The 17,884-nt window shown below is 41.8% G+C and overlaps 1 protein-coding gene across 1 annotated transcript in view; it reads left to right on the forward strand.

Annotated features, from left to right (window-relative positions):
* Positions 1-2,271: 2,271 nt before the first annotated feature.
* The window catches only part of SEC63 (SEC63 homolog (S. cerevisiae)), a 107,762-nt gene continuing 92,149 nt past the window's right edge, over positions 2,272-17,884 (forward strand). The window contains exon 1 of the mRNA XM_006839953.1: positions 2,272-2,557. Coding sequence (XP_006840016.1) covers positions 2,434-2,557 — 124 coding nt within the window. The 5' untranslated portion in view covers positions 2,272-2,433. The remainder of the gene's footprint in view (positions 2,558-17,884) is intronic.

Below are 17,884 nucleotides of genomic sequence, written 5' to 3' on the forward strand. Positions count from 1 at the left end.
AATGACTGCAGAAAGAGTCAGAAGGGAACTATTCATCACCAGTAATTTATATTGCAACTAGGTTATAAAATTGATGTATTAGCTCTATACAAATGCTGAATAAAAGATTATTGGAGCAATAAAAAATAACCAGTTTAACATTATTAAAAAGTAGGTGATTTGATAACAAATTGAAGTGATATAAAAAAAACAGGAACTTCAGAATCCTACCCGCTTTGATCGAGCCAAGTTTATGACTAAGTTATTTCTAAAGAAAAACAAATTTGTTCATTTTAGGTATGTTAGGGTTGGGTGGTCACAGTGCTGAGTTGACTTTACAGTTTCATTCACTTTCTTTTAAAATTTCCCCTCTAATATAGTTCTTTTGGAGTCCTGGTGTGGCTCTATGGGTTAATGCGCCAGACTGCAAAGCCGTTTGAATTGCAAAGTCGGTATTCAAGCTCATCAACTTCTCCTCGGAAACCCTATACAGGGTCGCTATGGGTCGGAACCGACTCGATGGCACTTAACAACAACAACAACAACAATATAGTTCTTTTGGAGTCCTGGTGTGGCTCTATGGGTTAATGCGCCAGACTGCAAAGCCGTTTGAATTGCAAAGTCGGTATTCAAGCTCATCAACTTCTCCTCGGAAACCCTATACAGGGTCGCTATGGGTCGGAACCGACTCGATGGCACTTAACAACAACAACAATATAGTTCTTGGAGTCCTGGTGTGGTGCTGTGGGTAAATGCACCAGACTGCAAAGCTGGTTGAACTCAAAGTCGGTGGTTTAAGCTCACCAGCTGCTCCTTGGAAACCCTATACAGACAGGGTCGCTATGGGTCGGAATCTACTCGACGGCACTTAACAACAACGCTATAGTTCTTGAAAATTTTATATAGAAAAAAACTAAGGAGGAAAATGCAAAGTAAATAGTTTTCTGAAATTTCCTCTAAAATATGTTTGTGTTTCTAAGACATTGGGAAGGAGAGAGAATACGCGTGAACATAATCCATTATGAAGAAAAGCATTAATAATTCTGATAAACACCATTTTGGAGACATGCAATACAAGAGGACATGCCATCAGATTTCTCTTCTAACAATAGAATATTAAAGACCTTTTAGTAAAAGAATATAAAGTCTTAAAACTAGTTTTTAAAATACAATATTTAGTAATTGCATATTACATCATTTTTCTTTGAAAAGCATCTTTGCAATTATTCCCTTTGATCTTCACAACCACCCTGCGAAATGGGTCTGGTAGGCGTTTCTTTTTGACCTACAGAGGACGGGTCCCATCCAGATGCGTTCCCTGACCCGAGGCCAAGAGTGACCTCCCCCAGCCTTTCTTTCCCTAAGCGCATATTCCTGACCACACCCAGGAGGCGGGGGCCAGCCGCACTCCGGAAACGCTAGGGTCCAAGTGGAGCGGGTGGTCAGGGCCGCTGGCTTTGTGGCGTCAGTGACCTGGGTGTGAATCCCTAGACATTTTTTTGTTTTTTACTGTAAGCGACGTTGGGCAATCCATCTGAGCCCCATTTTCCTCATCTGCAGGGCAGGCAAGCTTTGCTTTATCCCATGGGGTTTACTGACGCTTAAGTGATAAAATGCAGTAAAGGTCTTAACCACCTGCCAGTGTGTTCTGATGGCTCTAAATATTATTAGCTCAGGTCACGATCTCCGCGGGTTTGGGGAATCTCCTTCTGTAAAAAGGGCGCGGAGTAGATCGCAGCCTTTCATTAGCAAACGTTACTTTGCAAATAAAACAACAAAAGACCCCACAAGTACTCCGCTGCTTAGTCCTGAATGACACTCGGAGGCTGAATGTGCGGATCAGGAACCCAAGGAAACAGTGTTATCAACCAGGGAAATTAAAAAGCGAGAGAATGGTGAAAGGATTAGAAAGCGCGGAAGTCTTAAATCTACTCCGAATAGCAACTAATCCAGTTGCGGCCAGGAGAACCTCCCGGGCCGACTGCGAAGTTCGGAACCTTCCTCTGGACCCTTCCTCTGGACCCCAGCGGTGGACTTGAAGAAATCCGCTGAGGATGAGGCGAAAGCAAGCTCAGATGGAACGAGGAGGAGTAGTTTTGGGATTAAGGGCGGGCCTACAGTAATTGTAGGCGGGACTTTAGTTTAGGGGGCGGGACTACCGACGGGTTGGAGGTGGGGCTTCGCGGAATTTTACGGCTGCGCGCGCCACGTCTGCTTTAGCGAAAGTATGGGAGAAAGAAGATGGGAGGGAAAGACCGATAGGGGCGGGAACTATCTGTTCTCGCGAGAGCTGGCGACAGCGGCGGCGGCTGTGGTGGCGGCGTGTCAGTAAGAGTAGCGTGGGGGCGGGGGTGAGTGGCAGCGGTGGCGCCGGAGCTACGCCACACGGGGCCTGAGCGCAGAGCGGGGTCGTGGCGGCGGCGGTGAGAAGAGGGAGGAGGAGGAGGGGGTGCCATGGCGGGGCAGCAGTTCCAGTACGATGACAGCGGGAACACCTTCTTTTACTTTCTCACCTCCTTCGTGGGGCTTATCGTGATCCCTGCCACATACTACCTCTGGCCCCGAGACCAGAATGCCGGTGAGTCCCCCCGACGGCTCCTCGCGGACTAGCTCAGGCCCTGCCGGCCTCCGGGCCCTGCCGCTCCCTTCCGGCCCAGTCCACCCTGCCGCGTCTGGGGTGACACCGCCCGCGCGGCTGGGCCTCGCGGCCGGGTGTCTGCCGCTGGCGGGCCCGGGGCTCGGCCGCGTTTCCCTGGTTGCCTCCCCGGCTTCTCGCCACCCCCTTCATTGTCCTCCTCGAGAGTTAAGCTTCGCACCCTTTCCCCCATTGTTGTGGGCGCTTCTCACAGCCTCCTCCTGCCTCTTTGTTTTCTGTGTCTGCTTTATTGGGTATTTTTCTATATGGAGGAAACGGGATGGGATGGGAGGATGGAGATTGAGAGATGAGAGTAGAGTTGGCAAAGGAGAAGCCGAACGTGCAAGCACAACTCTTAAGACCACAAACCACGGTCCTTGTTCCCCCGCGGCCGGTTTCCCGGTTGCAGGTGTCGTTGCAGATGTTTTGGGTACCCTCAAAGCTGGGTGGCATGTTTAGGACTCCAATTGAGCTCCAGTTGCCCCTCCCCTAGTTGCATTTTCATTTGTTCTCACTCACCCAGTGGAGGTTGAAAGCAATGCCATTATTCTCCTTAGCAAAACTAGGATTTTCTATTTCTTCTCCTCTGGAGTTTCCTGTTTGTTTATGTCGGAAAAAGTGCAGGTATGAAGAGGGTTAAGGCTCTTGTAGGTAGCTGTGATATAGCTGATCCAGTTGCTTTTATTTCTAAATCTTTGCACAAACCACGTCGGATTAGAACACAGAATAATGTAGACTATTTTCAGGGTATTTTATGTTAGGGTCATGTTTGGATCCCATTTGTTGCACGTTACTTGGATGACGGCAGGTGATGTTATTCTTAAAGGTGATGAATTGCAAGGGCCCGAACAGGGTCATATACAGGGTCGCTTTGAGTCATAACCGACTCGACGGCACTTAACAACAACAGTGATTTGCTGTAGCGTTAACAGTGACTACTGTTGTTGTTGTTGTTAAGTGCCGTCGAGTCGATTCCGACCCATAGCGACCCTGTACAGGGGTTTCCGGGGGTGTAAATCTTTACGGGAGTAGAAAGCCTCATCTTTCTCCCGCGGAGCGGCTGGTAGTTTCGAACCGCTGGCCTTAAGGTTCGCAGCCCGATTCGTAACCACTACGCTACCAGACTTTAAGTATTATTTGAGAAAGCTTTCTGTTCTGCCAACATCTTTGCTAGCTGAATTTGCGTGAACATTTCTCTTAAGTTGGGTGTTGTGGAGGTCTGGGTTGTCCAGGTTACATATACTGCACTTTGAGGAAATGGTTAACAGTGAAGCATTGAATCAGCTCAGAACTTGGTTTGCTTTAAGACTGATTCCATCCCTTGTAAAACTCGTGAGTTACATTGTTGTTGTTGTTACGCCCCACCGAGTCGGTTCTGACCCATAGTTACCCTGTAGAGGGTTTCTGAGGAGGGGTTGAGTTTGAACTGCTAACCTTTGCAGTCCTGTGTATTAACCCACAACGCCACACCAGAACTAAAATAATGGCATTTAGGAAAGTAATATCAAAGGATTCCATCTTTTTGTATATTTAGCAATAAGTTATAAAAACCTGTCAAAACCTACCAGTCTTTATTGTTTTCTTATTCAGTGAATAGTTTATTAAACATGGAAGTTGAATTATTGTGCCTTCTTGTACTAAGTTCAATTTAAATTGTCTGGGTTTGTTTTTTTTTTTTTGCAATGGTTGTGTATAAGTGATGAATTCTTATTACTATAATAGTTTCTATTATCTGGAAACCTAGGCCATTTGTCTCGATCTGGTGATTTTATTTTGGAGTTAAAAGCATTTGCTTTTCGGTATCTTAAAAGAAGTATAGTAGCTCTGTGGGCTAGGTGTTTGTTAACAGCAAGGTCAGTGGTTCAAACCCACCAGCTGCGCCACAGGAGAGAGATGAGGTGGTCTGCACCTGCAACGATTTAGTCTCAGAAACCCAAAGGAGCCGTTCTACTTTGTTCTACAGAGTTATGAGTGAAAATGGACTGAATGGCTGTGAGCTTGGTTATTGTTATTTTTGTTGTTTTAGCATACTGGTTTATTTTCTGTTATCACCCATCTGTGTATGCAGTTGGTTGAGTAAAAGAAAAGAGAGTTAAGTATTAGGAGAACAGGTAGGCTTGGTTAGAATGTTTTGAGAAGTGGCCCTTATTTTAAATTACTCATTTTAATCTACATTGGATTTTTAGAGTTTTAGTAACTTTCCTGTGTAGTGGATTAGAACATTGATATGCTTCAAAGCCCTCTAGTTCTATCATTTTGTTTGTTAAGTGCCATTGAGGCAGTTCTGACTCATAGCGACCTATATTTCTGTAATGCTAAATCGAAAATTAGGTGACAGATATATGTGTCTTCTTTCCATTCAACTGTCTTAGACATACCTTAGTATTTAAAAAGTGTGCTCATGTTGATGTATTTGTTTTGATCTTGTCCTGAATTGCATTAAAGAAGGTAAAGTGGACATTTAAATGTTATTCTAATCATTATGACTATTGGTAGACAACAATTGGACATTTTTTTGTAGGTGTACCATAATAACTCTAGAGCCCTGGTAGCTCATTGGTTAAGTGCTCAGCTGCTAGCCAATAAGTTGGTGATTTGAACCCACTCAATGGCTCCATGGGAGACAGACCTGATAATGTGCTCCCATAAAGAGTATAGCATAGAAAACCAGAAAACTGTCACATAAAGTCTCTGAGAGTGAGAACTGACTCAATGGCACCCAGAAGCCATAATAACACGAATTGTTTCTTTAGAATTGTTGTGTTAGATGACATCAAACACTTCTAACTCATAGCATCCCTATTGTGAGCCACCCTCACAATTTGGAATTGTAGTGGTATTGTCACAAGGCTATTTTCCTAGTCATAATTCCTTTTCCACAATTCAAGTTGAAGGAGAAATCTTGAATTACAAGTTCACCCAAATCTCAGAAAAATAAGTTTCCCTTATGTTTATAGCAAAATAATTTGTTGACTTCTGTTATGCAGCTGTTTATGATCTTTAAATATCTCACTTAGAAAATAATAATACTTTTTGCTGTTGGAATATTAATATGTTTGATGTTATTGCTGTTTTTGACCCTGTAGGGTATGTTAGAACTGATGTGGCATTGTAGGATAAACACTGGCCTGTTAACTGCAAGATTGGCAGTTCAAACCCACTAGCTGCTCTGGAAAACCCTATACAGGATCGTTATGAGTCAGAACCTACTCAACAGCACACAACAACGACAACAACAATAAGTCATGTTAAAGAGCTCTGTGACTTTTTAGGAGACGCACTAGACTGCTAACTACAAGGTCGGCAATTCAAACCCACAAGCAGCTAAGTGGAAAAAAGATGACTTTCTGCTCCTGGAAAGATTTACAGCCTTGGAAGCCCTATACAGGATTATAGTCGGAACTGACTCAATGACACTTAACACCAGGGAATGTTTGGGTAATAATATGATATTATGAGAAGCCTTCAAAAAGTTTGTGGAGAAATTGAATTGAAAGATAATGGAATCTTTTCACGAACTTTCTGGAGCCTCTTGTATTTTTCTAAAATCGGAAAAAAATTGGAAACAAATCTGTTTGAAAAGGTATTTTGTTTTTATTTTTGGAAAAAAATAATAAAACATAACCCATCTATCCATATGTGTACCGATGCCATTGGTTACATTGTTCACATTGTGCCAACATTCTCATCAGCTCTCCTCAGTGTTTTACCACCTTTTATTCTCTGTGCCACTTCAAGTCTTCATCTGTACTTTAGTAACTCTAAAGTTACTGTTGTCAATTTGATCTCATATAGATAGTTTTCTTTTTGAAAGCTTTTGTTGTGAATTAAGTGAAAGTTGACAGGACAAATCATCAGTTTTACATTGAAGAAATTGCAATAATTACAGTCCCCTCCATGCACCATCAGCTAACAGTATTTACCTCTATTACCTTCTTGTTTTTTTTTTAATGTACACATACCACACTGAAAATGTGGTATGTGTTCGTTTACATGTTAAATTAAATCTTCATTTAAATGTTCAAAGGGCACATTTTGCAAGCCAGCCTCCTGCTTACAGGCACACTTCCTTTCTCAGTCCATGGGCCTCTGCTGTTCTCTCTATGCCATCATTTCTGCCACTGTCTCGGTTGTCGCCTCTATCCTAGTTAGGATCCTTTGCTACTGTTTGCTCTTCCCACTTGATGGTTCTAGGGCCCTCTGTTCCTGAAATGACAGATTAACTGTTCCTCCCTTTTAGTTGCACCTCTTCTACATTTGCAGTTGTGATAATTGCCATTAGTCCTGATAATAATTACTCACAGTTGAATCATAAAATCCTATCTGCATTATCACCAGACCCATCTGGACAAGAGAAAAGCTATTCTGTCTTACCCACTGCATTTGTCTAGATAATTTTGGAAATAGCATGATGTTCAAGGCTGATATTCTTTATTCAATGAGCTAAATTTTTTGGTTTAAAGTTTAAAGACTATTTCAGGACAATAAATTTGGGGATTGTCCCAGTCTTAGTGGTTTTATAAAAATTTGACATTTTGTTCCACATTTTCCCTCCTTCCAGGATCTATCTATTGAGTCCTTAGTAGAAATATTCAGTAATAGTAACAGGGCACCATCCATTTCTTGTGGTCTATGGCAAAGGAGATAGTAATTTATGAAAGCAGTTAGTCTTGCAGTTCATTTCCTTCTTCAATTCCTGGGTCTCCTTCTACTGTTCCAGGTGAATAAAAAACAATCCTTTTATTTTGTGTTGCTGCTTCCAAGCTTTTAAGATGCCAGGCACTCAGTGAACTAGTAGGAACTGTCCTAAAGAGATTTTGAATAGGATGTGGACCTATAGCCATGTTTTTGAATAACATAAAAAGTATTTTAATAATTTGAAAATTTGAGGCTGCTAATAAAACTGTGAGTAGCTAAATGCAAAAATGTAGGTGGAGATCTGGGTTGCTCATGTCATAAACTGGAATTTCAGAGTTGCTTTGGCACTCTTGACTTTCCAAGGGGATCCTCTGTATGAAAGCATGGTAAGACTTGCTCTCTGTCAGCAGCTATATGACTTTAAAGTTCAGTGTAAGTCATCCTTATTTAGTTACTGTTTTAAAATGATACATTTGTGACTTTTCCTTTCAGGGCTTTTCATTGTAGCTCTTTTAGAATTAATGGGCTGTAGTGCTTTGTTGTTAGTGTCATCTGTCAGGGTTTCCGAGGAGTGTCTGGTGAGCTTGAACCGCCAACCTTGTGGTTTAAACCGATTTTGCAGTCCAGCTGATTAATCCACAGTGCCACACCTTGGAACCGGTGATGCAAGGTCAGTAGTTCGAGTCCACCAGCCAGGCCACAGGGGAAAAATGAGGCTTTCTACTCTTATAAAAGGAGCTCTGGTAGCGTAGTGGTTATGAATAGGGCTGTGAACCACAAGGTCAGCAGTTCGAAACTATCAGCTGTTCCACGGGAGAAAGATGAGGCTTTCTGCTCCCGTAAAGATTTACAACCTTGGAAACCCTGTACAGGGTCACTATGAGTCAGTACCGACTCCACGGCACATAACAACAACAACTACAACTCCTATAAAGTTTTACAGCCTCAGAAACCCTATACAGGGTCGCTATGAAGGAGACCTACCTAATCAGTAGGATCAACATTGGACTGCTAACCACAAGGTTGGCATTTGAAACCCAATGACTGCTCCTAGGAAACACTACTATACAGGGTCACTATGAGTTGGAACCTACTTGACAGCACTTTAACAACAAGAAGTGACATGGTAGGCTGCTAACTGCAAGGTTGGTGGTTCAAGCCCACCAGCTGCTCTTTGAGAGAAAGATGAGGCTGTTTACTTCTGTAAAGATTTGCAGCTTCAGAAATCCTAAGGAACAGTTCTACTCAGTCCTTAGGGTCACTATGAGTCTGAGTCAACTCGATGGTTGTGGGTAAAGAATTTATCATTTTGCTGTGATTGGAGCCTTACGTATTTTGGATATCCTTAACATTTCAAAATAATTAATCTTAGTACCACTCACTTTTGACTTTGCCTACATACTGTACTATGTGACCTTTAGTGTGCACTTCCTATTTTATTCTTTCTTGGTGAGTAGATGTGGCGCTGTAGGATCAGCACTGGACTGCTAACTAAAAGGTCAGAAGTTCAAGCCCACTAGCTGCTCCATGGAAACTATATAGGGTCACTGTGAGTCAGAACTAACTTGACAGCACTTAACAACAATTAATGTTTTTAAAATAGTATGTATTCTTAATGGTCATATGACTACCTATTTATGCTTAAATGCATAATTTTGTTTACTGCCCCTTTGCTTTATGATAGAAGAATCACATTATTTTTAATTGTTCATCATTTCATTATCATTAGGAATTAAGTTCTCATTAGGATATTTGACAAGAGAAAATAACTGATTGCTTGTAATAGTAATTCAGATAATTAAAAGCATATTTCCCCCAAGTTTTTTGACTCCTCTGACATTTTTTATAATGTCTGGTTTTGAAACCTGGCTCTACTTACTTATATACTCTGTGATCTTAATTCACTTATATGTGTTTAAGTTATCTGTTTTAGAGAACTAACGTGAGGATTAAAGAATTCCATGCATGTGAAGTTTAGGACAATGTCTGGCACATGGTGAGTGATAGGAGCTGTTACTATTTCGTACTAGTTATATAGGCTTTCTGAAACAGTGTAACTTCGTACTTAGCTGAAACTCAGATTTTTTTTTTTCATTGTTTGATCTGGGTTTTTTTTTTCATTGTTTGAAGGGATTAATTAAACTTTGAAATGGATACATACCTTTATTTTTTTTTTGCTTGCACCCTCTCAAACGGTATATAAATGAATCAACTCTGACTAGAATATGACTAGAAATCCACCTTTAATACTGAATAGTATATAGTAACCTCAGAAACCATGTACAGGGCCACTATGAGTCACACTGACTTAATGGCATACCGCCCCTACCAGTGTAGTAGGAAGAGCCCTGAATTTGAATTTAGAAGTTTTGGTTTTAACTTCTTCAAGTCTGTCTCTATTTAGTTATCTTTGAACTCTTAGCCTTCTTTTCTAAGGACAATAATAATAACCTGCCCTAGTTTTGTAAAAATTCCAGTATCATTTAATTACATTTTTCCATGAATTTTTTGAAGTGCCCTCTTAAACTTTTTTCTTACATAAATGCAGGGAAGCACAAAGGAATAGAACAAAACTTGTTTATAATTCTATCACCTAAATTACCCAAAGGTGATTAAACATTTTGGTGTAAGACCTCTCCTTTTCCCCCTTGTGCACATACATAGTCCATAGGGGAAGAGCTCCAGTTTGAAACAGATAACTGTTCTCTTCATCACCTCAGCTGCTGTTTATCCGCCTCATGGTAGATAGCACTGAATGTACTCAAACAGCAGTTTGGACTAGATTTGTGTATTCACATTCTACTGGTTCACTGGCCACAGCACATCATTTGCGGCCACTACCTGTTTGTCACTGGGGCTTATAATGCTGAATAGATTTCTGCTGAGCATCTAGACTAAGGTGTTGCTACTCTATGATGTTGAGTCGGTTTCACCTCAAACCTTGTATAGGGTTTCTGAGGCTGTAAATATTTACAGGAGCAGAAAGCCTTATCTTTCTCCTGCAGAGCAACTGGTAGATTCAAATTGTTGACCTTGTGGTTAACAGCCCAATGTGTAATATACTCTACCAGGACTCCTCAAGGAGACTAGGAAAAAAGACCTGGTGATGTGCTTCCAAAATCCAGCCAATGAAAGTCCAGTGGTTAGACCCCATTGTGTCTGGGGTCATTATGAGTTGCAGCACACTCAGGGCAGCTAACAACAATTGTTGAAAAGAGTGAGCCCTAAAGGAGGTAACTAATCTGACAGAAGTTGTATAGTTACCAGATGAATCTAAATTTATCTGGGATCATCTTCTCTTTTAACTACTACTGTGCACTGCTGTTAGAATGAAGTCAACATACTACATTATGGTAAGTATTGAAATGGTAAGTGGAAACTGCTGTGGAAGTACAGAGGAAGGGGCGAATAATTCTACCGTAAATATGGGAAAGTGTTCCATGCAGAGGAGGTGATTTGAGATCGGTCTTAAAAGGAAAGTGGGAAAAGGGCATTGCAAGTATATGCAAAAATGTGGAGGTGTTCAGAAAAAAAAAAGATTTGGATGTGATTGTCACTTGGGAGGAGTCTTTGGGTGGTGCTAAAGGCTAATACAGTGCTGGACTTATTTACTGAAAGAATGGAGGCTGTTGGCCATCCAGAGATACCTTAGAAAAAAGGTTTGGCAATTTACAATGATATGTCAAAAATTATTGCTACTAGTGTCTAGTTCATATTTAACACAGGTTTATTTTAAAAAATGTGTTTAAACATGTCTGTGCAATCAATGGATGGCTGCAGACAAATTTTCTCAGTAAAATATACTTGTCTAGTCTCTTTTTTGATGTTTAGTGCCTTCGAGTCAATTCTACCCATGTTGTTGTTATTGTTGTTAGGTACCATTGAGTCGGTACCAGCTCATAATGACCCTATGCACAACAGAACGAAACACTGCCCGATCCTGGGCCAACCTCACAGTCGTTGCCATGCTTGAGCCCATTGGTGGCTGCTACTTTGCCAATCCATCTTGCTGGAGGTCTTCCTCTTTTTCTTTGACCCTCCACCTTACCAAACATGATACCCTTTTCCAGCGACTGGTCCCTCCTGACAATATGTCTGAAGTATGAGAGATGAAGTTTGGCCATCCTGGCCTCCAAGGAGCACTCTGACTGCACGTCTTCCAATACAAATCTGTTTGCTCTTTTGGCAGCCCATGGCACTTTCAATGTTCTCCTCCAACACCATAACTCAAAAGCATCAATTCTTCTATAGTCTTCCTTATTCGCTGCCCAGCTTTCACATGCATATGAGGTTATTGAAAATACCATGTCTTGGGTCAGGCGCACCTTAGTCCTCAAGCTGACATCTTTGCTCTTCAACACTTTAAAAAAGTCTTGTGCAGCAGATGTTTCCTAATGCAATATGTCATTTTGTGACAAAGTAAGTCCTCTTCACTTTCAGCAAGCAAAGTTGTATCATCTGCATATTGCAGGTTGTTAATGAGTCTTCCACCAATCCTGATGCCATGTTTTTCTTCATATAATCCAGCTTCTCAGATTATTTGCTCAGCATACAAGTTGAATACGTTGATAAGTGTCTTCAAGTTGATTCTGACCCATAGCGACTTGTAAACAGTTTCCAGTGAGCAGCTGGTGAGCTTGAACCACTGACCTTGCAGCTAATGTGTCAGATTGCAAAACGACTTTGCAATCTGACACATTAGCTCACAGTGTCACACTAGTCTCTTTGTTGTTGTGAAGTGCCATGAAGTTGGTTCTGACCCATAGCGACCCTGTATAGGGTTTCCGAGGATCAGCTGGTGAGCTTGAACACTGACCTAGCAGTTCAAATGGCTTTGCAATCTGGCGCATTAACCCACAGCACCATACCAGGACTCCCTAGTCTGTGTGGCTGGTGGCTGTGTGCCATGGAGTCAGTTCCAACTCATAGCGACCCTATACAGGGTTTCCGAGGCTGTAAATCTTTACGGGAGCAGAACGCCTCATCTTTCTCTCGCGAAACAGCGGATAGTTTCAAACTGCTGACCTTGCGGTTCGCAGCCTGATTCGTAACCACTACGCCGTGTGTTTTTGTCAGATAACATTGAGTCGGAACCGACTCATAGCGGCGACCCCATGCACAGCAGAACGAAACAATGTCCTATCATGGGCCAACCTCACTACCGCTGCCACACCTGACGCCATCAATGATGCCATCTGGCTGATCCATCTCGTTGGGGGTCTTCCTCTTTTTCTCTGACCCTCCATCTTATCCAGCATGACATCCTTCTCCAGTGACTGTTCCTTCCTGACAACATGTCCAAAGTATGAGAGTTGAAGTTTAGCCATCTTGGCCTCCAAGGAGCACTCTGGTTGTACTTCTTCCAAAACAGATCTATTGGTTCTTTTGGCAGTCTATGGCACTTTCAGTATTCTCCTCCAACACCACAACTCAAAGGCATCAATTCTTCTACGAACATCCTTATTCACTGTCCAGCTTTCGCATCCATATGAGGTTATTGAAAATACCATTGCTTGGGTCAGGGGCACCTTAGTCCTCAAGGTGACATCTTTGCTCTTCAACACTTTAAAAAGTTCCTGTGCAGCAGATTTGCCTAATGCAATATGTCGTCTAATCTCTTGACTGATGCTTCTGCGAATGTTGATGCTTGATCCAAGAAGAATGAAGTCCTTGACAACTTCAATCTTTTCTCCATTGATAAGAATGTTGTTTATTGGTCCAGTGGTGAGGATTTTTGTTTTCTTGAAATTGAGATGCAATCCATACCAAAGGCGGTGTTTTTGATCTTCATCAGTAAATGTTTCAAGTCCTTTTCACTTTCAGAAAGCAAGGTTGTATCATTTGCATATCGCAGGTTGTTAATGAGTCTTCCTCCAATCCTGACACCACATTTTTCTTCATAGAATCCAACTTCTTATATTATTTGCTCAGCATACAGGTTGAGTAAGTATGGTGAAGGAACACAACCTTGATATACACCTTTCCCAATTTTAAAACATTCAGTGTTCCCATACTCTGTTCGAACAACTGCTTCTTGGTCCAGGTACAGATTTCTCAGAAGTACAATTAAGTGTTCTGGAATACTCATACTTCACAATGTTGTCCATAGCTTGTCATGATCCACACAGTCGAAAGCCTTTGCATAGTCAATAAAGCATAGGTAAACATCTTTCTGATATTCTCTGCTTTTAGCCAAGATCCGTCGGCCATCAGCAATGATATCTCTTGTTTCACAGCCTCTTCTGAGGGTACCTTAAAAAAAAAAAAAGTCTGGTTGAAACAGTGGCTTCTGAGGGGATCTGTTGGCTAATTAAATTCAAGGAACAGAACTCAAATCAGAAGTTATGGTCAATATTTTTTTGCATTTCAAAGGGGTAATCTTGATAGAATTTCTCAAAGGGCACAGGATAATCATAGTTTTATTATTGTAGTTCCATTGAGTTGGTTTCGACCCACAGCAACCCTGTATAGGGTTTTCAGGGAGCAGCTGGTGAGTTTGAATTGTCGACCTTGCATTTCAAATGGCTTTGAAGTCTGGCGCATTAACCCAAAGCACCACACCAGGACTCCCATAGGCTTATTAGGAAGGCATTTTATTTAAAATACATTTTATCGTGTATTTGGCGAAGGTTTACAGAAAAGATCATCAGTTTTATATTTAACAAATTATGCATTTTGTTTAATCTCAGTGATTACAATCCCCTTCCTGCAACAACAGTTATCCTACTTTTCCCTCTGGCTCCCCACTTAACATCTTAATATTTTACAAATGAACAAAGCAAAAATAGTTGATGTACATGAACAAAACAAAAAGTATATACTTTTTTCATTTAAATGTCCAAAGGGAATTATACAAGCAAGCCTCCTGCCCACAGGCACACAGCCTTTCTCAGTCCATTGTCTTTGAGCCCACAGCTGCTCTGTCTCTCCATGCTGTTGCCTCTGCCACTGTCTCTGCTGTCACAGCTTTTCTGGGTTCGATCTCACGCTCCACTCGTGCTCTTCCTTCTTGATGGTCCTGGGATTGTCTGTTCCTGAAATGAAAGATTAACTGCTTGGTCCTTTTAGTTACACATCTTCTACAATTACAATTGTGACAATCAGAAATCCTAACACTTAACTTACAGTTGATTCATAAAATCCTATCACCATCACCCCCCACCTCCTTTCACCAGATCCATCTGGAAAAAAAGAAAACCATTCAGTGGGGAAACTCCCTTACCCCCTGAAACTAAGCACACTCATCAAAGCTTGTAAGCCAGCCACTTCATGCCTTTATAGGCCCCACACTTTTGATAGCCAGTGTCTAAATTGTCCATCCCTAATAACCCAGTATACTGAGGAAATAAAGCTTGTTACTTGATAGGAAGAATCCTTCTATTCCGGTTGGAATTTTGAGTGACTGCATCTGCAAGCAAAAGTCCACTTCATCAAATTGTAGCATTTTACACTTGCTCACAGTATCAAACATCTTTAGCTTCATCTATTCGAGTTCTAGTCAACTAGTCATCCGGTCAGTTGTGTACTAGCTGCAGGTTTTGGAGTTCAAGCACACCTTCCTGCACTTCATACCAGCTGGCAGCTTCACTCTCAGTCCTATCCTCCAGGGGCTAGATCAGTGCCCATGGACTCAGGCGTTTACTCATCTTACTAAACTTTAGACCAGCCAGCCCTTCTTCTCTCTCTCATGTCAAGGTCAACTGCTGTCACTGGAACATGGTCAGACTCAGCCCATGTCTTCATTGCTACATTTCCCCTACTTCCACTCACAAGTAGACTCAGGTGGTCACCAGTGAGCATACTAGACCACTCATGGGTTCCCTGTAAGTTTCAGTCCTAGAAGGGGGTTTTCCCTGATGGACTGAATTTTTTGCCTTGATGCCTTCAAAACAACAGCTTACTTGAAATTCAACCAGCCAAATAGTTCATCTTTTTTTCTGCATGACTTTATTTCTGTGAGAATCATTTGTTCTCCCAGAAGTTTTGGGTTGGTCTGTATGTCTTTTCAAGTGGGAAAGTTCCAACTCAGAAGGTTTTGGGTGGGGCTCAGGGCCCCATACTCTACAAAGAATATTTCCCTGGGCAAATTCTAACTCCCATTTTAGCAAATCCAATCAGTTATAGGCTGAAGATGGGTTTTTAAGCTTTCTATAAAAATAATTCCCAATAGTCATTTTTATCAGACATAAATTCTGTATTACATTAGTGTTGTTGTTAAGTGCCGTCAAGTCGGTTCTGACCCATAGTGACCCTGTATAGTGTTTCCAAGAAGCAGCTGGTGAGCTTGAACCACCGACTTTGCAGTTCAAATAGCTTTGCAGTCTGGCGCATGAACCCAGTTTTACATTAATAGGCAAGGGAGACCAGTACCCATAAGACAGTCAAACACATAAACATTTTCCCCCCTTCTTTACTTACTCAGTCTTTGTCTCTATCCACATATCTAAACACAGAACACAGTTATTTCAAAGTTGTATATAAATCACTATTTACCTCTATCCCATTTAGCCCAAGCATACTGCCATAGGAGTCCTGGTGTGACACTGTAGGATAATGCACTGGACTGCAAGGTCAGTTTGAACCATTAAGTTGGTGTTCCAACCCACCATCTATGCCTTGGAAACCCTATACAGGGTCACTATGAATCAGAATTTACTTTATGTCACTTAACAACAGCATTCCTCCCTAAGTCTTCCCCTATCTTCATTGTTCATTTGCTACCCTCCCTCTTCTTTTGTATTGCAGTCCCCCTCTGTGTATTGTATATTGCCCTCCCTGTCACCCAGAGCTAACATGTCTACCCTCCAGCCAGTGAGTTACTTTCCCCTCCCTTCCACCCCTGATGACCATGAAAGAATGTTTCTTTTAGTATAGAAACCATTTTAAAATTTTTACAATAATGGTCACATACAAAATTTGCCCTTTTGTGATTGTCTAATTTCTTTCAACCTAATGCCCTCCAGGTTCATCTATGTTATGAGGTGTTTTGCAGAATCATTGTTGTTCTTCAAGGTTGCATAGTATTCCATTTCATGTATGTTTCAAAGTTTGCTTATCCATTCTTCCATTGATGGGCATTTGGTGGTCTCCATGCTCTTGCTGTTGTGAATAGTGCTATAATGAACATTGGCATGTGTGTATCTACTTATGTCCTGGCTTCCTTTAATTTTTTTTTTTAAGTTTTTATTGTGAATTGAGTGATAGTTTACATGGGAGAACATTGGTTTTACACTCATCGCTGCATTGCAATGATTACAGTCCTCCCTGGGCATCGGCATCCAACAGTATTTGCTTCTATTCCCTGTTTCTTTTTTTGGGGTGGTGGTGGGGAGGAATAATCAGGAATATATGATCATTTAAACAATCAAAGGGCACATTCTGCAAGCCTGACTCCTGGCCACTAGCACACAGCCTTTCTCTTTCCATGAGTCTAGAGTCTTCAGCTGCTTTTTCTCTCCATGTCCTCATCTCTGTCTCCATCTCTGGTGTTGCTGTTTCACTGGATCGTGTCCTACATTCCACTCATGCTGTTCTCCCTTGATGGTCTTAGGGTCCTTTGTTCCTGGACTGTAAGATTAACTACTTTCCCCTTTTTGTTATAAAACTTCTACCTTTACAGTTGTGACAGTCGCAATTTAGTCATGATAAACAATTATTCACTGTTGAATCATAAGAATCTTATCCTCATCTCCTTTCACCAGACCCGTCTAGACAAGATGAAAACTATTCTGTGGGGATTCTACCTTCCCCACACACTCTGAAACTAAACTCCTTCTTGAAAACTTGTAAGCCAGTCATTTCGAGCCTTTATAGCCTCCTCACCCCCATTTTAGGTTGTTGTTGTTGTTAAGTGCCGTCGAGTCGGTTCCGACCCATAGCGACCCTGTACAGGGTTTCCGAGGGTGTAAATCCTTACGGGAGTAGAAAGCCTCATCTTTCTCCCGCGGAGCGGCTGGTAGTTTCAAACCGCTGACCTTAAGGTTCGCAGCCCGATTCGTAACCACTACGCTACCAGAGCTCCTTTAGCCAGTGTTTAAATTGCCCATCCCTCTCAACCCTGTATACAGAGAGAATAGGATTGATACTTGATGTGAAGCCTCCTTCCCTCTCAGTTGGTATTTTGAGCTACTACATCCTTAAGTATAGATCAAGTTCATCAAATTGTATCAATTTACACTTGTTTCCTTTATAAAAAATTGTGTTTTTATCTTCCCCTAGTGTAGTTCTGATCATCAAGCCATTGAGGCTAGATCGTATGAGTACTGTCTACAAGTTGGGCATCTTGTGCAGTCTCCCCTAACTTCATCTCAGCTGGACGTTTCACTCTCAGCTCTAGCCTTCTGTGGTTATGTCCTTGTGTATGAGCTCAGAAGTCCCTAGGTCTCACTACACTTTGGACCAACCAGCTCTTCCTCTTATCTCTCATCTCAAGGTCTATGGGTATCTATGGAAGGTGGTCAAACTCAGCCCATATCTTCATTGCTGCCATTCCCCCTCTTCCACTCACTAGCTGACCATCGTGGTTACCAGCAATCTTAAATGTGCCTGCTCATGTGTTCCTTTTGAGTTCAGTCTTGGGGGGTGGGGGTTGTCCTGAAGGGATTTGATTGCTTGCCTTGATGGCTTCCCGGC

Source organism: Chrysochloris asiatica, unplaced genomic scaffold (genome assembly GCF_000296735.1).
Source record: "Chrysochloris asiatica unplaced genomic scaffold, ChrAsi1.0 scaffold00027, whole genome shotgun sequence".
Classification (NCBI taxonomy): domain Eukaryota; kingdom Metazoa; phylum Chordata; class Mammalia; order Afrosoricida; family Chrysochloridae; genus Chrysochloris; species Chrysochloris asiatica.